Source organism: Triturus cristatus, chromosome 6 (genome assembly GCF_964204655.1).
Source record: "Triturus cristatus chromosome 6, aTriCri1.1, whole genome shotgun sequence".
NCBI classification, from domain to species: Eukaryota; Metazoa; Chordata; class Amphibia; order Caudata; family Salamandridae; genus Triturus; species Triturus cristatus.
The window spans coordinates 1,474,192,760-1,474,218,428 of NC_140589.1; the positions used below are offsets into that span (position 1 = coordinate 1,474,192,760).

The window sequence follows — 25,669 nt, forward strand, 5'->3', positions numbered from 1 at the left end:
TCATTTGGTACATAAACAAGGTAAATTTGTAAAATCATAGGGTATGACGGGCCTTTGACTATGTCAGTTTCTGCGCTTCAGTTCCTTCAAATTCATCTTCAGCATGGGTATCGGTTTCACCGAGGTCTGACGTAATGCTTTCATTTCAGGGAACACAGCAGATTTAATTGTTTACAGAAACGAGGCTACGAACCCGAAGAGCAAATTAAAAGCGGACTTGGAAGAGACAAAGGAAAAGGTGAGAAAGAAATACAGAATGCAAAAAAAAAACCTGAAAATAAAAATCAGAAATAAAGTTTAAAGGAGAAAAATAGTATGAGAAACTGAAAGGCAAGACGAAGTACTGACAGAAAAAAAGAAAACACCTAAGGAAACTGATTTTTTCACAGATACAAACGAAAGGGACAATGAAGCACGGGAAATGAAATAATTTAGCAAGCGCAGTGTGCCTGTCGAGAGAGCTGCATGTAAAACGTGTCACGCGAAAAATAAGAGGGGTGGTATTGAAATGGTAGACTGAAAAGAACAAGCACTTTAGACTTGAAGCACGTTGGCCTCCCCATGTTAAACTGTACAATGAGGTTCAAATGGATGGGTGATAAAAGCTTAAATATGTTCGCAATTGAACCAGAAAAAAAATAACTCCTAACTGTGTGCACTGTAGGCATCTGTACGTCTAAGGGGTCCGTGGGAGAAACCTCGCAAGCTCATGACTTGTTCTTCTGTGGTTAAGGAGATGTGTGCATTTGAATGGTTTAGTAACTACATTATACATAAGTTTTAAAAGCGTGGACGGTTAGCTGCCAGCTGTTGGTGTAATTACATACATTGATTGTCTTGCATACCTTGAATATACATAGAGAGCTGAAGAATGTAAACGCCGCTCTACCGCGGCTGCCTCCGTCACCGGTTAAATGTAAAGCAGCGGCGCGTCATTGTTTCTCCTTGATGCACTACTCCCCAGTGTGCAGCGAGGCGGGCAGTGTCCGGCGTTGTTGCCCGTGACTCCACGCCTGCCCGGCCAGGACACTGCTCTGATGAAAGAATTAGTCCTTGTTTTGGATTCGGTGTTTGAGGGGAAGGGAGGGGGTGAGGAGGGCAGTGGCTGGATCCCGCCGCTGCACAGGGCACATTTAAGGCGGTAGGTAGTGTGCCGGTTTATCGGTGTCGCTGTGATGGGTTCAGGCCTCCTGTGTCAGCTGAACAAATCGGACACGTTCCATTGAATAGATTATGCTTATTTAGATAAGCAATGTGCTTTCTATAGGCTAGTTTGTTTAAAGCAATGTCTCATGCAGCGCATTCAGGCAGAAATGCTATTGTATGATGCAGTAAATATTTTAACATTTTACTTGTTGGTCAGTTACAAACGTGTAGACAAACTTTTTTTGGTGCAACCAAGTTAGAAAGTGTTTCCTAATTTTATTGGAGGCATACTTTAGTCTCTGGGGTTAAAGGTGAAATCTGAAAGTTGCTGAAATAACTTACATACATGTCTGAATTTAATGCTATTATAAGCGGCTGTTTCAAGTGCACCACCACCGCTTGGGTTCATCACACCTCTAACGTGCCTTTTAACCCCTTGAGTGCCCATGACGAGATGGTCTCGTCATGGGCCGCGGTTGCGCTGTGCCCATGACGAGACTATCTCGTCATGAACCCCGCCCGCTAATTCAACGCCCGGCACAGGGCGGGGAAAGGGCAGGGCACACAAGGGGTTAACAGCACGCCAGCAGCGCTTGCACACAGCTGCCGTCCGCTCGTCTCCTCTGTTGCATATTTTTGTAATTAGTCTGCCGTCCTGCGCCATGGGTGTGCATTAAATAAGACTCTCCAAAGCAGACCTCTCCCACCTCCCACATGCAAGTCATATATTAGCAGGCTAGATTGTTCCTCTATGCGAGACATACTGGGGGGAGGAGGACGCACTCAAGGAGATGAGCCAGTGGCAGCTCTGTGCAAGCGCTGCTCGGGTGTTTTTAAAGGTCATATTAGAGGTGTGATGTTTTCCATTTAAAGTGAATAAAACCGGTTTTGCACGTAGGGTAAAAAGTGTGACGCCTTCGCCCCGCACATGGACACTGAAAACACTTGTGTGGAACACGTTGTGTCCTACGAGTGCAGTTACTGGGGGAAGGAGAAGGGATGAGCGGGTGGCAGCTGTGTGCAAGCGCTGCTCGGGTGCTTTCAAAAGGTACATTAGAGGTGTAATGTTTTCCACTTAAAATGAATGAAATCGTGTATGTATGCACGTACGTTAAAAAGTGTGACACCCCGCACCTGGAAACTTAAAGCACTAGTGTGGAACACGTTGTGTCCTATGAGTGCAGTCACATGTCCAGCCAGGAGGATGGGCCATCCCGCGCAGTGAGTAAACTAAACAAAACAAGTCCCAAAATGTAATATGCTGAAGAGGTAAGCGAGAGCTTTCAAATGCAGATGTGTGCAGCTCACTGCTAATTGGGTAGCGTTAACACTTCTTAGAAAACGGGCAGGCGAACAAAGCCCTAACACTGAGAGCAGCAGCTGGACGCATCTGAAGAGACACCACGAATGACAAGCGCGGCCCGTCATGGGACTGACAGAAGATGTGCTCGCTGGGACTGTCTTTACTGGCGGCGAAAAAAAAAGTCCCCAGTGTATCACGTCGCCAGTAAAGCATCCAATCCCCGCGTGCACATCTTCTGTCTAGTTTGTCTTCCCGCGTGCACGCTGGAATCGTATCGATTCCAAAAGGCCTCTGCATGGCAGAGCAGTGCATGCGCTGCTTTCGCCAGGCCGAGACCTAAAAATAGGCAAGCTTGGAGTAGTACTAGATGATCAGGCACACTAAACGACAGCTGTAGGGATCTCTGAAAAAACCCCAATTTAGACTAAAGCCACGGTTTATAGTACAAGAAAGGCTACTGTCATCTAGTTAAGCGGCCAGAGACCGAGGGCAGTCACTGGTTTGGTGCTCGAGGGTAACAGGATAGCAAGAAGTGAAGAAATGGCAGAGGAGGTGAGGCACTACAATAAAAAACTGTATACTTCAGGATTTAACACTAACGCAAGAGACAAGGTGCATTATCTGTCTGGAGTGGGGTTGGTTGGCTTCTCCCAAGAGGACCGGAGGCTCCCGTTACTCTTGGACCTGAAGAATGATAGTATGTGAATGACCGATGGAAAAGCGTTTATACTTCAACGTACATGATTAATATATAAAAATACTTATTCACACTGATTTATTATTACTTTTCCAGGAAAATTTCATCATAAATGTATTATCTTAAATGCTGTACCCACACACGTGTGTAATAAAAGGTTATCTTTTTGTATGAAAATAATTGTAACTTATGACTATTGACCAGTACCAGTCAAATCGGTTAAATAGTTTACTGATTAGAAGTAATACAGGTTGCACTCAGAGATTTTTTTCTTTGTATTTGGTGTAATTACCCTCCCACCAACAAAACATATACTTTTTTTTTTATGTTATCCTTTGTGTTCCGCTCCACCATGGTGACGTTCCATGACAAAGTTCTACATTTCTGAGAAAACTGGACGAGCCTATTTTTAGGTTCCTTTTCTGTTCTATGCAATCATGAGTATTCATGCAGGTTGTGTTTTCTCACACACATGCACAGCGTTGAAAGCTGCCAGACTGTGACTGAAATGGCACATCTCACCACAACTTATCAGTTACAATTTATTTCATTGTAAATAGGGCTGCCGGTTGTATGGTATTTGTTTTTTTACATTTCCGTCTGTATTTATCAAGATTTATGTTTTGGTCATTTTATCTGTATCCATCTATATTTATTTTGGATTTTGTGAAAAAGTTAACCTGAAACTAGTATATTTCCACATTTATTTAATCAATAAATATGCACTTGTGCTTGAATTCTTGCCAGGTTTCAATGATATAAACACCTGCAGAAGATTAATAAATGCACTTATATGAACATATGCACATTTAGGTATCAGCCTTGTGCATATCTACTGCTGTTTAAGCTTCTTTACAAAAATTCCTTTCTTTTTTAACACCCATACCTGTCAATCAACACATCTATTGGCCTGGTAGTCATGGCGGACAGTATTAAGAATTATTCAAAAAGCAACCCAATTTCTGATTTAATCTACATTTAAAAAGTAATACAGACAAGAAAATAAACATTTTTCTGTCTGTATTTATCTGTAATAATCAGTAAAAACGGAAAACAGGGAGCCTTAATTATATATATTGGTTGCAATTTTGTGAATTCCACTGCTTCATATAGCTTCTCAACTTTGCACAACCTTTTGTGCTGATTTCCAATATTTTGACGCACGGCAGCGCAGCAAGCCTTCCTGTGGCGCTGCGGTGTCAAAAGAAAAGGGGAGGAATGTGTCGTATCTACAAGATACAGTGCATTCCTGCCTCTTCCCCAGCGCTGGTGCACAATGGACTGTCATGCCCCAATGCAGGGTGATTGTTTTTGTGCAGGAAGGGACACCTTCCTGCCCAAAAACAAACACAAGAGGTGTTTTCCTCTATGTGTGCTGCAGAACGCAGCTAACATAGAAAAAGAAAAAACGAGGAGAAATAAAGGTATTGCTCCTCGTTGCGCCTCCTTTATGCCTCTCCTGGGGAGGTGTAGAAATCTGATGCATTCCCAGGTTTGCATGACTTTGTAAATCTGGGAGTGCATCAGGTACCATGGATGTTGAGTGGGAACACCCACAGCAACACCCATGAAATGCCCCCATCACACAGACTGAGTGAATGGGGGTCATATTTATAAGGCCATGAAAAGTCACACAGGGTGGCTTTACGTAGCCTTGTAAATATGGACAGGCACACTGCGCCGCCGGTATGGCAAAAAAGGTGTTGCAAAAGTGGCGCAATGGGCTTGTAAATAAGCCTCTTAGATCCTATGACCTTGAGTGAAACACAAATCAACCGCTTATTCTCCAGTGGCGCGGTGCCCCACTGCTTTTCAACAGTGCAAAAAATAAAAAATAAAATGATAACACCACGTTATTATCATTGTATTGTTCTGTGCTAACGTCAGTTTTGGGTGGGGCTTGGCTGTTGCACAGCCAGCAGGGGGAGGAGTGGTTGGTGCACTTAAGTGCGCATGACAGTTTGGTCGGCCGTATTGGAAACTTAGCATGTTCTCCACTCTGCTGTATTGCACAGGCTCCCTCTCTCTGTCTGAGTGCCGAACCAGGCCACTCCGATCAATCATGATGCTGCTGTCATGCTAGTTACAGCAGCCCTGTGATTGGCTAGGGGAGTCTGGGAGCCTCTGTGTTTTAGGTTGACAGAAGAGGATGGAGGAGAGGTGGCGGACGGCGGCCGGCAGCCAGGGAGGTCAAATTTTCTTTTTTTAAATTATTTTGTAGCCCATCCCCCGCCTCACCACTACTGCCCCGTCGCAGCCACCACTGTTATTCTCATTGCCTTTGTGCCTCGCCTTGAAACCACAATTTTACGACACCATTCTAATGAATACACATATGAAATAAAAATCTACTAATCTAAACTCTTTGAAATATATCCTTTTATTATTCTAAATGAGTGCTATAGGCGCTGCTCTACTCTGAAAAGTGAACTTCATTTTCTGACAACTTCCAGCTTTGTAAAACATCTCAACACTTGGACTGAGCTGAAAACGTGACTCCAACTACAAGGTTGACAGCAAGAGGATGCTGTTTACACACTCAGATAGCAGTAAAGAATATTTGATAAAAAAAGTGTGCATTCCTACCATGAAGTGAAGGGGTATATACATGTTTCAATAATGATCAATTAATTTTTCCAATATTAGAATGCCTAAATGGTAAAAAAAGAACGAAAACTTAGTTCTAATGACCAATTCAATTTGGGAGCTATGTAGAACTAAAACAATATTCCTGAGGTATGAGGAAAAAACAAATGCCCAACGAGAGACCCACAAAATACAGGTCGATATAAACTGATAACTTTGTGAAATATTTAAAGAATTATGAGAACATTTCAAAATAATACATAATTTTACAGAACCCCAATTTCAACTTGCCTTCAATTGAGAATGAAACCAGCACATACTTCCCGTTTACAAAAGAAGTGCCTCCAAACTTTTCCAGCTGAGTTTTTAAAATATGCAAATCTTTCCCCTCATGCTTCAGATGAATCCAGAATGATATTGCTGCCTTCAAGTTTGTTGTCCTGAATGTGACCAAAAATGAGTGAATTAATTTTACAGGTAGGAGGTAGTGAAAGAACAGCAAACTATGTTTGAGTGACATATGGTTTCAAAACTGTAAATACAGAGGTCTCCAGGGCACTAATTTAATGTTGAGGCACTTTCAAGAGAACGTGCGTGATTACTTAATGAATGCAATCAAACTTTCAATGGGCATTTCACTGTGTGAAGACTGAGGATGGAAAGGCAACTTTAGAAAAGCACAATTGATGGCACCATAAAATACCTTTGTAAACCAGGTAAGTTACTAATCTATGCTTAAGTAAATGGTAGAAATAGGAGTACACCCAATTGTAGCCATAGGAATTTCATTTTTCAATAAAGGTACTTGGCAATGCTCCAATAGGTCACTCACAAACTCTTCTAAAAAGAGAACAGGAAATGGAGGATTTGTACCTAGCCTAAAAGATCACACTTGTGAGGAATTTTTCAAATATAATTTGCCTGCAATGATTAGTATCTTCAAACTTGCAGACAAAACATTTTCAAAAAATGCTTTTTAAGTTGAGTGCTGAAGTGTGCAAATACAGTCTCAAACGGTAGACAATTTATGTCCGACCGACACTATAGCGAAATGGAACCGCCAGACTATATGTCGGCGGTTTCAACCGCTGAATTAGGATGCAACGAACATCCATTTTTCAATAGCAGCTTGTGTGGCAGCCGGAAGAGGGCTGTAGCACAAGCTGCAATTGAAAAATTGACGTTTTGGAACCTCCAGACTATATGTCGGCGGTTTCAACTGCTGAATTAGGATGCAACGAACATCCATTTTTCAATAGCAGCTTGTGTGGCAGCCGGAAGAGGGCTGCGGCACAAGCTGCAATTGAAAAATTGACGTTTTGGAACCGCCAGACTATATGTCGGCGGTTTCAACCGCTGAATTAGGATGCAACAAACATCCATTTTTCAATAGCAGCTTGTGTGGCAGCCGGAAGAGGGCTGTAGCACAAGCTGCAATTGAAAAATTGACGTTTTGGAACCGCCAGACTATATGTCGGCGGTTTCAACCGCTGAATTAGGATGCAACGAACATCCATTTTTCAATAGCAGCTTGTGTGGCAGCCGGAAGAGGGCTGCAGCACAAGCTGCAATTGAAAAATTGACGTTTTCAAACATACCTGCACCATGTGGCAGCCACCACAGTGTAGGGATGTTTAGGCAGGCCCCATAGCAGAGGGCCAGGGGGTAAAGGGTCCCTGCTAGGGGCCCCCAAAGTCACTTTCTGTCTGCCTTTTCATGGCGGGTGGATCACAATGAAGAGGCAGGTGGAAAGCACCATTGTAATAGCGCCAGCAGAGCCAAGGCTGGCTCTGCCGCCATTAGGGGCTTACAATTGTGCCCACCGCCCCGGCGGGCTCTGTGAGCCTGTAGGAAGCGCAGCAGAATTCCCCCGCAGGTTTCCCTCCAACTGCCTGTATTGTAGTACAGCGGTCGGACAGAAACCTATGTCGTTGGGCAGAAAGACTGACGAGCTGTTGGATGGCTTTCCGCCAGACATCCTAATTAGGCCCGTTATTTTCACACCCATGTGTGACTATTTATGGATTGAACACTGAAAACTTGCAATTTGAAACCACATGTATAATCGGTATTAAATAGACAGCTGGATTACTCTAAATTCTTTTAAACATTCAAATGTTCTTCAAAACGTATCAGTACATTGCCTGCAAACCCCCTGAACTATAGGATTGCAAAACAGTCCGATTTTATTTATGAGATTTTTTGGTAAGCACGATCATGAATTATGCGGCTCGTGCACTGCCTATAACACATATTCCATGACCTCAAAGCATAAAGCCTCCCTTTAACCCATATTCCACGACACAGCTGGACCTCATTGCGTAAAGCCCATGCACGTGTGCCCTCTTCCTTTTTTATTTTTGACGTTTGCACAAAAGGTAACTGAGCAAACTGGGTCTGTTCCACTCCAATGAAATATTAAGAACTTACACCAAGGAAATCTTTGCGAACACTGAATTTGCATTATTGTTTCTGTTTGTACAGAATGAGCACAAACAATGGTTGTCGGCTGTGCTTTACTTGAGCTCGTGGTTGACAGTGGGGGCCAGTGGACACCTATATTTTTGGGGTCCGGCACTTATTTTCCACATCAAATATTACTGAGAGCAAGTATGGTAAAAACACACAATGCGGAAAGATGGAGGAAGAGAAAGATGGAAAACCCATCACAAAGGAAGAAAGCAGGAATCTACAAGAGTGGGATAAAGGAGGAGGGGGTAGCACGTAGTGGATGAAGGAAGCATGAGGTGGAATTAAGACTACTTGTCTTGGTATTCACCACACTAACATTTAATTGCAACGGACACTGGCTTCTGAGCAGAGCTTCGGGCACCTGTACTCTACTTTACAAATTAAGCAGTGGATTTCTGCACTTAAATCTTTAAATTTGAGGGAAAATGTTTGCTCAATTTCCTGTTGCGATGCAGGAGTACATTGAAAAATACACATGCTTCATGTTGTTCAAGGCCTAATCACAGATTTAGTTCTATGGTAAAAGTCTTATGCATGTAATTTTTCTTTAAATACAGGATCTCCAAATTTGTATTCATTCAAGAGTTCAACTGGATTGATAGCTTACACGCCAAAACGGACAGACTTAAAATCTCAGAACTATGAAACACAGTTAAAGTTATTTTCACTAGTTTACAAATAAGCTATGACAATTACTAAATTGTGGTATAATTGTCAGTGCTTATCATTATGGCTGATCTGGGTTAATGCACAGCAATATACATGCTAGAGAGAATCTTACCTACATGTTATTGCGTAACCTCCCTTTTAAGCTTACTTTCGAAGAATGACCTTAAACACTAAAACATGAAAGCTACAATTCTTGTATTTCTGGGAATTTTTAAGCTAAAATACCTACATTGTGTTATACCTGTCATTATTGAACATTGACACTTTGTACACATTCATTTACTGCTGTAGAGATACTAGGTAAGGTATCAAAATACCCTTCTCGGTCTACTCTTGAGAAATACCTATTACAGGTAACTACAGGTAAATGAGAACTCGAATTCTGTGAAATTTGTAACGTCAATTATCATACAGAAGCTTTACAATGTACTATGACTTCTGGTGTAATATTTGCAGTTTGTGAACTACAAATGTTGATTACTTTTTTAATAATGATGTTTATTACTCAATCACACACAAATTGATTGGTCCTTATCGCCACTAAGCGGCTTAAAAAAAACCTCAGTTTTTATGGCTCTACACTCCCCTTGAGTGGTTTGAGCCTCAGCATAGATTCTCTAGTGTGAGGTATACTTCACTGCGCCACTAAGATTGTTTCTCCCATGTGAGGCACGGATCTAATCTTTCTTGGAGGCACCATCTTTTCTTGGGCATGAGTATTCCCAACTGCAAGGTATTCCTTTTCTACAATGGAGGACGGGGTGCTTTTTCTGCCTTAGCAAACACTTAGGAAATATAATAATGTCCCGTAAGATATGCATTTTATTCATTCATCTATTTGAAGACAATCCCTTTCGCTCAGTTGGACCTCACTTTCAAATGTTTTCCTCTTTTTTATATTTTTATAACAGATTTTTAAGACAAATGCAGTTTTGTTGCCGGCTTTGTACTTAATGGACTCACCCAGGAAAGACTTAGCTACACTTCTTTAATATCTTCCAGTGTTGATGGCTAATGTGTCAATGACAAATGTTTACAGACAATGTAACAAGTACATGAGTCATAGGCTCCCCTTCTTTTATCACGTAAATCACATATGGGATTCCCAATGTTTGTCTTCTGTGTATTTAATATACAGGTTCTCTTTTTTTTTTTTTTTTTTTATTTTAAGCCAAAAGACAGACAGAGATACATGGAAAGAGAAAAAAGACATTCGCAGTCTATCTCTGTCATTATGTTAGTCCAAACTACGGCCAATCAGGCGCCAGCTCCTCTCTAGAACCTTCTCCTCAGAGCTCCTCACCTCAGATTTTCGTAGCACCAAAGTGACTTTAGAGTGTATGAGGAGAAGAGAGCCTCTGAAGGGAGGAGGGAGGGTCGCATGTGAATCTATGAAAGACACCAATACTGGAGAACCACCTGTTTACAGGTAAGTAACAATTGTTCTTCTCCAGTATTGGGGTGTCTTTCATAGATTCACATGCTTGAATATAGAATAGCTAGCAGTAACAATTATCATTGTTTCCATAATCATAACAGCACTAAAAATTGTAATGACAATCAATATCCTTATATATATGATATTATTCAATATCTATACAAGTGCAAATGAAACCATTATTCAACGGTAAATGGAAACAATATGGAGGAGGGAAGGAAGAGACTCACCTTATTTAAAAAGATTGCGAAGCACTGCCTGCCCAACTGCAGCATCCTCCTTGTTTAAAGTTGCCAAGCAGTAGTGTCTTGTAAACGTATGTCTGCTCGACCACGTAGCTGCTCTGCAGATCTGATGCAAAGGCACTCCAGCAAATAGGGCGGTTGAAGATGACATTGCTCTAGTGGAGCGAGCCCTCACTGGTGACTGCAAAGGCTTGTTTGCCTTTTGATGGCAGAAGACGATGGCTGCTGAAACCCAACGTGCAATAGTCGGTTTTGTAACTGGACGTCCCTTGTGACAGCGCCCGTAAGCTATGAAGAGTTAATCAGACTTTCGAAAAGAAGCTGTTCTGTTGATGTAGAACTTTAAACATCGTTTCACATCCAAAGAATGTAATCTTTGCTCCGCAGGAGTTTGAGGATTAGCAAAGAAAGTCTTTAAGATCACTGGCTCGTTAATATGAAAGTCTGAAGGCACCTTAGGCAAGAATGTTGGATTAGTGCGCAATACTACAGAATCTGGTTTGAACTGTAGGAAAGGGGGATTTATTGTAAATGCATGAATGTCACTGACGCGACGTGAAGACGTTAGCGCTAGAAGAAGAGCCACCTTCCATGTCAGATACTTTAAATCGACCTTGTGTATAGGTTCGAACGGTGGTCTCATTAGTTGTGCCAACACGATGTTAAGATGCCACAACGGAGGAGGGCGTCTAACAGGTGGAAATTTGCGAAACAACCCTTTGAAGAATTGATGGATTATCCTTGAAGAACAAAGGGAAGTTGAACCATCCTGACGGAAACGGGAAATTGCCGCCAGAAAAACTCTCAAGGTTGCATGAGAAAGTCCGGAATTAGCTAATTGCAAGAAGAACGGTAGCAATTGTTCTGGTGTAGAGTGAAATGGATGAACCCCATTAGATGCACACCAATGGCAGAATCTCCTCCATTTTAACTTGTACGTTTTTATCGTAGAAGGAGCCCTCGTCTGAGCCAAGATGTCTCTACAGTCCTGTGGAATGTCTAGATGGGCAAATTCACAGTGCTCAGGTTCCAAGCTGATAAGCTCAGTGATGAGGGATTCGGATGACAAATTTTCCCCTTGCTCATTGTGAGTAGATCTGCTCGAGGATGTAGGAGGATTGGTTCGCATTGGGACAGTAGGAGTAGTTCCGAGAACCATGCCTGCCGAGGCCAACAGGGGGCTATGAGAAGTAGATGGCAGGGCTGCCTCCACATCTTCCACAGGACCCGAGGTACGAGAGGGATTGGGGGAAAAGCGTAGGCAAACAGATTGTACCAGTTCATCAAAAGGGCATTGCCCCGTGACCCTTGATGGGGATGCCAGCTTGCATAATCTCGGCATTTCCGGTTCTCCGGTGTGGAAAAGAGATCCAGCTGTGGACGAACCCATCATCGAAATATCATCTCTAGAGTTGGCTGATGTAACTCCCATTCGTGGGTCGACGAGGAGGACCTGCTCAGGGAATCAGCTAGGATATTGGATACCCCTGGTAGATGAACTGCTGCAATTGTGATGCGATGGCCGAGAGACCAATCCCAGATCGACTGAGCTAGTCGTGACAGTTTCGGAGATTTTGTTCCGCCCTGCTTGTTGATGTAGTGCATGCAGGCTGTATTGTCCGTCTGTATTGGGACTGTTTCTCCCTGGATTAAAGGAAGGAACGACTTGAGAGCTAGAAATATAGCCATGAGTTCCAGCCTGTTGATGTGCCAGGTTTTTTGACACATGGTCCACTTCCCCTTTACTGACAAATCCTCAAGATGAGCACCCCATCCTTCCAGAGAGGCGTATGTTGTTATGGTCATGTCTGGGACTGCCGACAGAAATGAAATCCCTTCTGTTAGATTCAACGGTTGTGTCCACCATTTGAGTGCCGACTTCATCCGATCTGTGACGTTTATAACGTCGTTGAATGAACCCGTAATCTGACGCCATTGAATGTCTATTTCTTCTTGGATGGGGCGTGTCCTTAATCTGCAATGAGGGATCAAGGCAATGCACGATGACACCATCCCCAGAAATGACTTCAATAGTCTTACAGAAACGGATCTTTTTGATCTGATAAGGGTTACCAGTCGAAGAATCCTTTGTAGACGGTCTTGGGAGAGAAGTGCTCTTGCTGACACTGTATCCAATGTTGCTCCCAGAAAATCCTTGCGAGGAGAAGGTTGCAGATGGGACTTTGAGGAGTTTATAGAAAGCCCTAAGGAGCGAAACACCTCTTGGCAAAGACGTGTGACCTGTAGAAGTTGATCTTCCGATTGTGATTTTAGGAGACAGTCGTCCAGATATGGGAAGATCTGAACACCCTGGAGACGTAGGAACGCTACCACAGGGGCGAGCACCTTTATAAACACTCGAGGGGCTGAACGTAGACCGAATGGTAATACCATGAACTGGAAATCCTTTCGACCCACTCGAAAGCGTAGAAATTTCCGATGCCGATGTAGTATGGGGATATGAAAATATGCATCTTGGAGGTCGATTGTTGCCATGAAATCTCCCTGTGAGTAATTGCAAGATCCCAACAAGCGTTAACATACGAAAGGATTGTTTCTTTAGATACTTGTTGAGAGCCCTCAGATCTAGTATGGGCCTCCATTGTTATGTTATGTTATGTTATGATGAATTTGTATAGCGCACGTACACCGGATTGGTTTCTTGGCGCTTCTTGAGTAGGTGATGGAGATATCATGTTCGGTAAATTAGTCGAATGCCTGTTTGAAAAGCCATGTTTTTGTAGTTTACGGAAGGTCGTAATATTAGTACAGCTTTTAATCTCTAGGGGCAGGGAGTTCCAGTACCTGGGGCCCAAGAAGGCAAACCTGGAGCCACCAAATCGTTTCTGTTTGAAAAGGGGTATTGTTAGGAGGTGCAAGTGAGAGGATCTCAGATTCCGGTTTGGAATATATCTAGTAATTAAGTTATCAATGAATTTTGGGTTTTTTCCATTCAAGGATTTAAATATGATACATCCTACCTTAAAGGCGCATCTCTGGGATACTGGAAGCCAGTGTAGTCTCCTAAGAAGTGGGGAAGCGTGTTGGTGTTTATTTTCCAGCAGAACCAGCCTAGCTGCCTGGTTCTGTATCAATTGTAACCGGTAATTGAGATAGGCTGGAATCCCGAGATATAAGGAGTTGGCATAATCAATATGCGAGATCACCATGGCAAGAATGGCTTGTAGTTTTGCTTCCTGCGTTAGGAACCGGCTGATTTTCTTTATTTTCCTCAGTTGGAAGAAACAAGTAGATGACACCGTGCCTATTTGGGTTTTCATGGAGAGATCATTACAGATAGTAACTCCTAAAGTTTTGGCATGCTTGGAGGGGGTTGGTGGTTGTCCCAGTTCATTAGGCCAAAAATTGGGACTCCAGTGATTCAGTGAGCCACCTGTGAGGATCAGTTCAGTTTTATCTGGGTTTAATTTCAACTGGTTGCTGTTCATCCAGTCACGGATGAACAGCATGGTAGCCTGAAATTCACAGATGGATTCTGGGGAGTCATTGATAGGAAATATCAATTGGAAGTCATCTGCGTAATTGAAGGTTTGAATATGTTTTTCTTTAAGTGCATGAATCAAAGGGAGGAGGTATAAATTAAAGAGATGGGGGGACAGAGAGGATCCCTGTGGGACTCCGCAGGTGTTTTTGATCATGGGAGTTGAAAAGCCACCAAGATATACGGCCTGGGATCGATCTGTTAGAAAGGATCTAATCCACTCAAGAGCAGTGCCTTCGATACCCGCATCTCTGACACGGTCGATAAGGATGTTATAGTCGACCGTGTCAAAGGCTGCGGAAAGATCCAGCAATACCAATGCTTGAGGGAGACCCTTATCAGCCTTTTCTCTCAGGGTATCCAGCACAGAAAGTACTACTGACTCGGTAGAGTGGGCTGGGCGAAAACCCGCTTGATGGGCATCCAGGTATTCGGATTGCTCCAGGAACGCCGACAGATTTTTGGCTACGTGTGCTTCAAGTACTTTGGCCAGATAAGGAAGCAGCGAGATCGGGCGATAATTAGTTAGCGTTTTAGGATCTGCTCCTGGTTTTTTTTAGGAGAGGGATAACAACCGCTTCCTTAAAAGTCACTGGTACCTGACCCAGTGTGAGTGATTTGTTTAGAAGAGTCATAGCTGGACCAGTGCAGAAGGTAAATGCTTCCTTTAAAATCCGGGGAGGACAGCAGTCCCTTGGAGACCCGGACTTTACTTTGGCCAATAGGTCCTTAAAATTTTCCTGGTTTATAATAGGGAATTGTTCAAGCTTGTGTGGATTCGTGGGTTTATTAAGGTATACTGGGCTTGAGCATAGAGGGATGTTTGATTTAATGGTTTTGATTTTCTCAATGAAGAAATTATTTAAGGCGTCACATAGGGATTGGGACGGAGTGGGTTTAATCGTCACTCTGTCCGGATTGGATAATTCATTGATAATTGCAAAAATTTCTTTAGACCGGTTGGTAGCATTAACGATTTTGGATGAGAAGAATTCGGATTTAGAAGCCAGTATAGCTTTTTTATAAATTCCCCGTGCATTTAAGTACCTGCTTTTGTCATCGGGTAGGTATTTGTTTCTCCACTTCCTTTCTGCCTGCCGCAGAACGAGTTTTAGATTCTTTAATTCGGGGGAGAACCATTTCTGGGCCTCGTGGCGACGAATGTGCGAGGGTTTTTTGAGGGGAGCATATATATTACTAGCTGTCAGCAGCCAGTTTGTAAGGGCATTCTCGCTCAACTCAATAGAGGTTTGATCAATGGGAATGGTGTTGGCCAATGATTCCAGAAATGAATCTTTATCGATGGTCCTCCAGCTCCTGCGAGCTTCGAGATTGGGAGGTGTCATTTTGTTCAGAGTAGAGATATTTATAGAAAATTTGACAAAATAGTGGTCAGACCAGACGCAAGGGATGGCCTCTAAATTTGTTAAGGACAAATTGCTGGACCAAACCTGGTCGAGCGTATGCCCTTTGATGTGTGTGGCCGACAAGATGTGCTGGCTTAAATTCAGTCCGGTAAGCAGATCCGTGAGTTCCACTGAGTGTGGTCCCTCTGCTGGGTCATTGGCCCAGTAATTGAAGTCCCCAGCCAACAGAACTTTTGCGTGGTTTGTTACCAGGTGAGTCATTTGTTTGCTCAGTCGTTTAGGGAACTGGGGCATGTTCTGTGGTGGTCTATAAAGTAGAACCACTACTAAGGGGGTGAGTGGAGACTCTAATTTCAGAACTATATTGTCTGTTTGAGGTATATCTAGTGAAGTAAGTGTAGTGAATTTAAGGTCTTGGTGTATAATGGCTGCTACTCCACCTCCCTTTTTCCCCTGTGGTCTATTGACTTGAAGAATGTAATAATCGTTAGGTAAAGCTGCTAGAATATCGGGGACGGAGTCTTGTGTTAGCCACGTTTCAGTTAAAAGTAGAATATCTAGGTGTTCATTAATCAGCAAATTGTAGATATCTAGTTGATGTTTTGGCAGGGAGCGAGTGTTCAGGTAGGTAACAGAAAGAGATTTTTCTTTTGTTGTTGCTCCAGGTTTAGTGAATATCCCACTTTCTATGGGTTGTTTGAGTTCCGCAAAGGAGGACCTTAAATCCCTTAACCCGTTCCTGTGTATTCGGTTCAGCGTGCGATAGTTAATTCCGAACTTAGTACAGTGGAGCGTTTTTAGTTCAGCCGATGAGTAGGTTAGACGTGGGACATAGCGGGGTGCCCCTTGCCCCTGACGGCCGCGGACGGGCGCAGACGGGCTTGCCTTTAGCGCGCCTTCGGCGCGCTGTCGGCGCGCCCGCTGCGCGCGTCCGCTGCGCTCCCTTGCTGCAGGCGGCATTAGTAGCCGAGTTCAGCCTTGGCTCCTCCCCCCACTTCCCTGATTGACGCTTTAACGATAGCGTGTACACCAGGAGGTGAGTTGGGCCAGCGAATGCGATGTGATTTCAGCGCGGCGGTAGGCTTTAACCAATGATTTTTAAAAGTATGGCAGTTCAGCTAGCAACAATGCATTTCTCAAATTCAGTTCACAACAGTTTCTTTTAAAAACAATTCAACAGCGAGCGCAGCAGAGTAACGAGTAGCGTCACCTTTTCTCAAGTAGTAGTTCCCTCGCTGTGACCGGCATTAGTAGCCGAGTTCAGCCTTGGCTCCTCCCCCCACTTCCCTGATTGGCGCTTTAACGATAGCGTGTACACCAGGAGGTGAGTTGGGCCAGCGAATGCGATGTGATTTCAGCGCGGCGGTAGGCTTTAACCAATGATTTTTAAAAGTATGGCAGTTCAGCTAGCAACAATGCATTTCTCAAATTCAGTTCACAACAGTTTCTTTTAAAAACAATTCAACAGCGAGCGCAGCAGAGTAACGAGTAGCGTCACCTTTTCTCAAGTAGTAGTTCCCTCGCTGTGACCGGCATTAGTAGCCGAGTTCAGCCTTGGCTCCTCCCCCCACTTCCCTGATTGGCGCTTTAACGATAGCGTGTACACCAGGAGGTGAGTTGGGCCAGCGAATGCGATGTGATTTCAGCGCGGCGGTAGGCTTTAACCAATGATTTTTAAAAGTATGGCAGTTCAGCTAGCAACAATGCATTTCTCAAATTCAGTTCACAACAGTTTCTTTTAAAAACAATTCAACAGCGAGCGCAGCAGAGTAACGAGTAGCGTCACCTTTTCTCATTGCCCGTTCTTTTTGGTGATAAGGAAGAATCGGGAATAAAATCATTTCCCCCTTTGAGATGTTGGTACTACCTCTATGGCTCCCTTGCGCAGTAGAAGTTGAACTTGATGAAAAAGTTCCTTGATATGAGCCGGTGGTGGTCCGGTAGGTGGCGTAGGAGGAGGGAATTCGATGAACTCTAAGGTGTGACCTCTTTCTACAATGTCCAGAACCCAACGGTCCTGTGTTATGGAGGACCATTGAGAACAGCACAGTGAGATTTGACCTCCAATTTTCTGTGACTGACACAAGTCATTGTCGTTTAGAAGTGGAACCTCTGTACGAGGATTTACCTCTGTAAGTCTTGGAAGACTGCTGTCGAGAGGATTGCTGTTGACTATAGGAATAACGGTTGGAACCCTGGTTGTAAGGTCGATACGGATTGCTTCCTCTCCGAAAAATAGAGGAGGTGCCGCGTCCGCCCCGAAAGGGCTGTTTAAATTGTAATGTACCCAGAGATCGAGCAGTCTCTGTATCCTTTTTTATCGATCGGAGAGCTTCATCGACATGATCTCCAAATAAAGCTTCTCCGTCATATGCCATATCTAATATCATTGCCTGAACCTCCTGGCGAAAAGATGTTGAGCGCAACCAACCTTGTCTGCGCAATACCGCCACTCCAGCAAGTTGACGGAAACCCGTACATGCGATATCCACTGCACAGTCAATTATCTCTGCAGAAGTACTCTCTCCCTCTTGGAGTAGCTTCACAGCTTCACTCCTAGACGTCTCAGGCAGTTTTTCAACTAGAGCTGATATATCCGCCCATACTTGACGGTCGTAACGACCTAAGATGGCTAAGGCATTAGCCGCTCTTACAATGGTGGAACCCATCGATGAAAATTTTCGCCCTATGGCATCCAATCGACGTCCATCACGATCAGGTGGTGCAGTGATCGTAGACGCAGGGTTTCTAGCCCGACGTTGCGCTGCCTGTGTGATTACAGAATCTGGTTTTGATTGACCAGTGAGGCACGCTGGAGCTCCTAATGGTGACTTATACTTTTTCTCCAGTCTAGGCACGTGTGCCGGAAGGCTATTTGGTGTCTTCATTATCTTTTTGCCTTCCTCCCAAATGAATTCGATAATAGGGATTGTATGTGTCTGCTTGAAAGGCTGATTTTTAAAATCGTACAGGAAACAATCCTCCTCTTTATGTTCTGTTGTTAATTTGAACCGTTGGGCTGCCCTATCCATCAACTGGTGAAAACTTGCAATGTCAACAGGTGGTGAGTCACCAGGTACCACCGGAGAGGGAGATGGTGTCTGGGCATGGTAGTCATCCCACTCCGCCATATCATCATCATCCTCATCACCATCGCCCCCATCATCCAGGATCTCACCATCTTCCCTGTCCTGAGGAACTTCCTCTTCAGTTTCTTGATGAGGTAATGTCAGAGCTGATGATTGTCTCAGCGGTACTGAAGGTATTACAACTGGCACTGGTTTCTATATAGATGTTGGTACCACTGGAGTAGCCGGAACTATAGACTCTTGTGGTGTTAGAGGAAAACCCCGATTATAATCGTCCAACATGAGTTGAAGATTTGTAATAAGCGACAATGGTAACGTCGCAGTTTGTCCTTCCGTAGGAATTTCCTCCTGGTAAAACCTTTCCTCATCCTCACTACTTTCATCCTGGCATTTTATTATTAAATCCGACGGACTGTGTGCCGTTCCAAACGATTCAGGTAAACCTTCTTCTGAATCTTGATCCGAATCAGTTGCAAACAAAGGTGAAGGAAGGTGGGAATCATTCAAAGATATGACCTCATGTCGACTACTTGGTGGCAATGGCAACAAGGGAGCAACAGCAAAAGACGAAGTAGTCGCTGAAGACGCGGAAGAAATTTGTGTATTTGTTGACCTCTGCGTTCTTTTAATCTTTATTTTCACCGAGGAGACCGCCGTCGACGGGATCTGAGGTATAGAGGCCACTGACTACTTCTTCGTAGACGGAACCACCGTCAACGGGATCGTGGTCGACGGGATCGTGGTCGACGGAGTCGCCGTCAACGGGATGGACGTCGACGGGAACGACGACTAGTTCTTCTTTTTCTTTGTCGACGGAGCACTCGTCGACGAATCAATCAACGACGGAATCGCCGAAGCAGATTTTGCAATCTTAGACGACGACGGTAACGTCGACGAGGTCTTTTCCTTCTTCGTCGACGACGATGCAATAGGCAATACAGATGACACAGTTTTTATAGTACTGATGAACATCGTCGACGACGATAACGTCGACGGGGCCGCCGTCGACGATCTTGATGCTGACGTCGTAGTCAGAGTCACCGTCGACGAGCACGAAACTGCGGATTTCGTCGTCGGAAGGCTCGTCGACGAAGAAGCCAGTTTTTTGCCAGAAAACTGGGAAGTCGAAGCCTCAGCAGCCTGAGAACTATGTCTCGTAGGCGACAACGCAATAGCCATGGAAGAAGACGTGGCAGATGTCATAGACAGTGACATTTTCTTCTTTTTAAGAAAAGGCGAAGGTAGGTCTTGTACACTACTGCGTTTTGAGGCTGTGTGGGAACGGCCAGAAGTAAAGCTTTCTACCTCAGAAACTACTTCATCCTTATCCTTAAGTCTCTGGGGCCACAACAAGAGACGGCCTTCCCTGTCTTTCAGAGTTTTTGTAGAAAAAGTTCTACAGAATTTACATTTACCCACTTCGTGGTCAGGGTAAAGACAGTAAATACACTTACTGTGTGGATCTTCTGAGAACAAACGTAGCTTTCCACAAGAGGAACAAGGTCTAAACAAAGACTTCTTACTTGAAGACATGTTGAAGAGAAAAAACTGAGCAGAGCTCAGGGAGACTCCCTGTCACACGACGTGCGGTAGAAAATCTGAGGTGAGGAGCTCTGAGGAGAAGGTTCTAGAGAGGAGCTGGCGCCTAATTGGCCTTAGTTTGGACTAACATAATGACAGAGATAGACTGCGAATGTCTTTTTTCTCTTTCCATGTATCTCTATGGAGATTTCATATAGGGACATTCTTGATGTTTATCACCTACTTATATCTCTGTTTTTATAGGATTACTTATGTATATATATATATATATATATGTATATTATGACTGTATATATTGGTTTTACTCTTTCTCACAAGCCTACCAGTGCCTTGCCTCCAGGTTCGTGCTCCCTGTGCTGGACTTGCATCTCGTGTCCTTCAGTCTCCCGCCGCCGCGTCTTCACCTTTCGCGGCCGCAGTGGGGAGACCAAAAACTACATCTCCCAGCACCTCTTGCGGCAGGAGAGCCGCTGAACCGGATTTCCGCGCCAGGAGGTGCACAAAACTGAGTAACAGCCCCGGCAGAGCGGGTTTTACTCTTTCTCACAAGCCTACCAGTGCCTTGCCTCCAGGTTTGAGCTCCCTGTGCTGGACTTGCATCTCGTGTCCTTCAGTCTCCCGCCGCCGCGTCTTCACCTTTCGCGGCCGCAGTGGGGAGACCAAAAACTACATCTCCCAGCACCTCTTGCGGCAGGAGAGCCGCTGAACCGGATTTCCGCGCCAGGAGGCGCACAAAACTGAGTAACAGCCCCGGCAGAGCGGGTTTTACTCTTTCTCACAAGCCTACCAGTGCCTTGCCTCCAGGTTCGTGCTCCCTGTGCTGGACTTGCATCTCGTGTCCTTCAGTCTCCCGCCGCCGCGTCTTCACCTTTCGCGGCCGCAGTGGGGAGACCAAAAACTACATCTCCCAGCACCTCTTGCGGTAGGAGAGCCGCTGAACCGGATTTCCGCGCCAGGAGGCGCACAAAACTGAGTAACAGCCCCCGCGTCGCGGGACCGCGCGCGGGCTAAGCCCGGGCAAAGGGCGGGCCGTCTGTGGCCGTCCGGGGCAGGAGGAGGCAGGGCTGGGCCCACTCTCTGACCGGAAATCATCTACCTGCGTGCACCCGATATGACCATCTGTCCGTGAGTTGATTTACCGTCACATTGTATACTTTCATCTTGCCCATTGTCCTTGCACGTTATAGTGACATTCATTTTCCTGGCCCGTATTATATAAAAAAAAAATATTTCACTATTCAACCATGCCATCGAGAACCCCACAGAGAAGATCCTCATTGTTGGGTGGCTCAGTACGGGGTACTTTGGACAATTTCATCACAAGGGCCGCGTCAGAACTGGAAAAGGAGATTGTTATGGTAGAACGACGCCTATCATCGGAGCTCCTACAGAACAAACGCTCCTCAATCGGCCTAATCCAGATGGCTATTTCACCGCCCTCAGCTTCACCTGTCTCCCCCCTGATAACTAACATTTCGAAAGACTGTGGTTCTACTCCGTGCACGTTAGATTCAAATCTCCCTGTAGATTCTCCATTATCTACTTATAATCCATCCTCAAACCCTCCACCTAATGTCAGCACTTCGGTTCCCAAACATAAACTCAAAGCTAAATCTAAGTGCCCTTCTATTGCAGCTCCGCCATTAAAGAAAAGAAAGGGGAGGGAAAACGAAAAATAAAACTACTATTCCTGTCAGTATCAACACTTCACTCGTTGAGAACCAAGAAACTATTGATTCATCTTCGTCTGTTAGAAACTTATCATCCACGACGATTCAGCCAACTCCTTACAATTTTGACTCTTTAACAGTTGAACTATCGGCTCATTTGGAGCAACTCATAAAATCCCTTCTTCTCCCATTCCAAGAGAGGTTAAAAGGAGTTTCGAACCAACTCGGCACCATAGAGAAAATGCTCAAAAATAACACTGACTTACTTAAAGACATCTCGTCTGAAAGATTAGCCTCCTTAAAAACTCCCGGTTTTCCCAAACCATCTCTATCAAAGGGAGACGCACAATCAGGGATCGAGGCCGAAAAAAACCCTCTTCTCCTACCAGGTCCAGACCCAGAGGCAACTAGTAGGAGAAACAAAACATACTTACAATCTGGCCAGATACCTGCCACTTCCCAAGCAACTGGGTCTGACTCCTTTTTTCGTACTACTCGTGCTACTGATCCATTGGCAAACTCCGATGGCATAAACTATCAACACATAGATCTCCCCCCAGAAGCGGCCCCATATGCTGTAATTTTGGCAGGTGTTCCTATTTTACAACCGGGGAAAAAAGAGGGCTATCACGATCTAAAGAATAAGGTCATTTATTGGTTAGGGCAAAATAGACCTTTACCTTCTCATATTGACGGCGAAATTCTGAATGTCAGAAGACTTGGATGGGTAGGCTCACGTCCAAAGGACATTGAGGGAGACGTGATTGTAATTAATTTTAGAGACCAAAGAGCCACTAGGCACATAATAAACTGGTTTGATTATTTAACCCAAAGCACTATCAAAACTTTCGATCTCACCTATTTTTACCCCCAGGCCTTAGCAACAAAAAAAAACCCGCCTACTTTTTATCAACGACTGGAATTAGGGGGTCCAAGATTTTACATTCCTACTTCTAATCGCTTTCTCCCTCTTAGGGGCTTAGAGGAAGTGGATTGACTTCCCACCCGAGAACCTACTAGCACTCCCCATGATCTTGGTTTTAGGGCCAAAAAGAGTAGTGAAAATGTTCCTCAGATTTCAAACTTTGATTCCCCTTTAAATGTAAAATCGTCAGACAAAGTAACAGGTCTGGATTTTCAGTCGTTGAACAAGAAGCAAGGATCGCTTCTATTACCAACAACCCCTCTAATAATGACTGTGCAGGAGCCCCCTAAATCTAAATTAGAGATCGCATTCTTGAATATAGCAGGGCAACGCCATAACACGGGGAACGATGTCTGGACCAATTTTATCTCAAATTTTAATATCCTGTGTTTGCAGGAAACATGGCTAACCACAGCAATTCATCTAGATGGGTTTAAAACATATTTTTCACCCGCCCAACCTTCTCAATCTGGTAGGGCAAAGGGTGGACTTACGATCTACATATCAAACTTGATTAAGATTCATGAGATTGGGGTTGTTAAGCTTGATCCAAACTTTCAATTCCTCAGTCTCAATGTTAATTCAAAGGACACAATTTTATTGGTAAACTTCGATAATAATCTTCCTGACCTGGATGCAGTAGAAGTAATTAATAATATCTGCTCCCTGATAGTATCCATAACACAGAAATCAATTAAGGAGCCTACCATCATATGGGGAGGTGATTTTAATTTGTACCCTTGCAGTCCCGCAAATCAAGTCACATGTGGTTTAACCGACGAGTTCGATCATCCCATCTCTCATTTTATACATTCTATTCTTGGTAATACTTTTAATGAAATTTTGTTTAAATTAGATATGGTAATTGCCAATAACTTTGCTAACCCTACCCTGAATATGACCCCAACCTTTCACGGGAGAGGATGCAATTCCACCATCGACTATATACTACCGTCCAATGGTGCAGTAACCAGGGACACTATTTTTTGTATCCATCAGATTGTCCTGGGCGACCACTATCCTCTTAGTATCAGCCTCTCTCTTCTGGATAGGCCCGACGTTAAAATCGCAAGCCTTTTGGATGAAAATGCACTAGTCCTAGCTACAGTTAACGGCTATTCTCTTAAATGGGACATGGTCGATCCAAATGAAATTATTAATACTGTGATAACTGAAGCTTATTCATCCATTATCAATTGTCTGAACGTAAACACCTCAGACGTTGATGTCATCACTAATTTCACCACTGTGATGCAGTCAATCAATAAAGCCCTCACAGTAAAAAAGAAGAAACGCCCAGGGACCAAGCAGGGCTGGTTCAATCACTCCTGCACGGCAGCTTATTCTAGATTAAAACTAGCGTTGCATAAAACGGTAAGAGATCCTATTGAGATTTCAGATCTGAGAAGGGCCTATAAATCCGCCACCAAACTAAGGAAACTAGAGCTAAAAAGGCAGCTCTGGGACCAGCTGCATGATAGTTGCTCTAGTAAAAATAGCGCAGCTTTTTGGAAAGTTGTGAAATCTCCATTCCTGTCGGAAAACGATTGTTCTCCGAGAATGGAGGTGGCTATTGACGAAAAGAATTGGATAGAGCACTTCTCCAAGATTTTCATGTCTGGCCAGCAACCAATCCCTATCGACGAAAGCAGCTCCCATGACCAATTGGTCTCATCTCCTAAAAATCTGATCATTTCCCTAGACCAGGTTACACGGGCATTAAGTGCTTGTAAAAAAGGGAAGGCTCCAGGTCCTGATGGAGTACCAATAGACTTCTTCAAAATCCATACCGATCTGTGGATTCCCTTCCTAACTAGGGTATTAAATTCGCTGTGTATCGCTGGAATACCTGAGTCATGGAAGAAGTCTATTTTGGTCCCAATCTTCAAGAAAGGGGACAGGAGCTCAGTATCCTGCTATCGACCCATTTCCCTTTTAGATTCCACAGGGAAAATGATGGGTAGGATAATTCTTGATCGTATGCAGGAGTGGGCAGAGGAAAATAACATCTTGTCTGATTTGCAATTTGGGTTTCGAGAAGGCATGGGGACAATAGACCAAGCCTTAAATCTCTCGTTATTGATAGACAAATATGTAAATATAAAGGCAGGAGCCCTCTTCATGGTCTATGTCGATTTATCGGCAGCATTCGACTGTGTGAGTCACTCAAAACTATGGACTATCCTGCTTGAATTGGGGCTGGATCAAACTATAGTTACCTTTGTGAGGGAACTCTATAGTAACGCGACAGCCAGGGTAAGGTTTGGGACCGGAGGAGAACTTACTGCGCCATTTGGTGTAGAGAGGGGCGTTAGACAAGGCTGCGTTCTGGCTCCATTCCTCTTCACTCTCTACACGAATGGATTAGAGGAGGAGATGTTGAACGAAGCCCGTGACCTCCCCATGGCAGCCAATCGCCCCATACCAGCTCTCTTGTACGCCGATGACGCGGTAATACTGGCCCGTACTCCAATCGAACTTCAAAGGGCCCTAAACAAATATGCATCCTTTATGGCAAAGCTAGATCTAAAATTTAACATAGGGAAAACCTTTGTCATGAAAGCAGGCAAAAAAGGAGTAACTAAAGCCAAATCCATATTCCTGAAAAATGAAAAAATATTGACCACTGACAAATACCCCTACTTAGGTGTCATGATGGACCACAAATTAAGTTGGAAGCAGGCAGTGGAGGTTAGGAAACTACAATTTATGAGAACGACAAACGCACTCGTAAATTTCTCTAGGAAGTTAGGTAGAAAACCACCGGTCGAAATGATTAAAATCTATAAAGCTAAATGTATATCGGTGGCATTATACGGAGCGGGAGTCTGGGGCCACGCAGCAGTGGGCCCCATTCAGGCAGTAGAAAACACCTTTCTGAGATACCTGCTTGCTCTACCACCCTCCGCGGCAAATTATTATTCCCACCTAGAATTGGGCCTCCCTTATATCACTGACCTGGCGAGAATCCAACCGTTGCTATTGTGGCACCGAATTTGGTCATCGGAAAAAGCAGTT

General features: G+C 44.2%; 1 protein-coding gene across 2 annotated transcripts in view; it reads right to left on the reverse strand.

Annotated features, from left to right (window-relative positions):
- LOC146821564 (uncharacterized) overlaps positions 1–25,669 on the reverse strand; it is a 138,820-nt gene that overhangs the window by 37,192 nt on the left and 75,959 nt on the right. For both annotated transcript variants that reach the window (XM_085612568.1, XM_085612567.1), the window contains exon 7: positions 6,024–6,172. In XM_085612568.1, the coding sequence (XP_085468694.1) occupies positions 6,024–6,172 (149 nt within the window). The remainder of the gene's footprint in view (positions 1–6,023; positions 6,173–25,669) is intronic.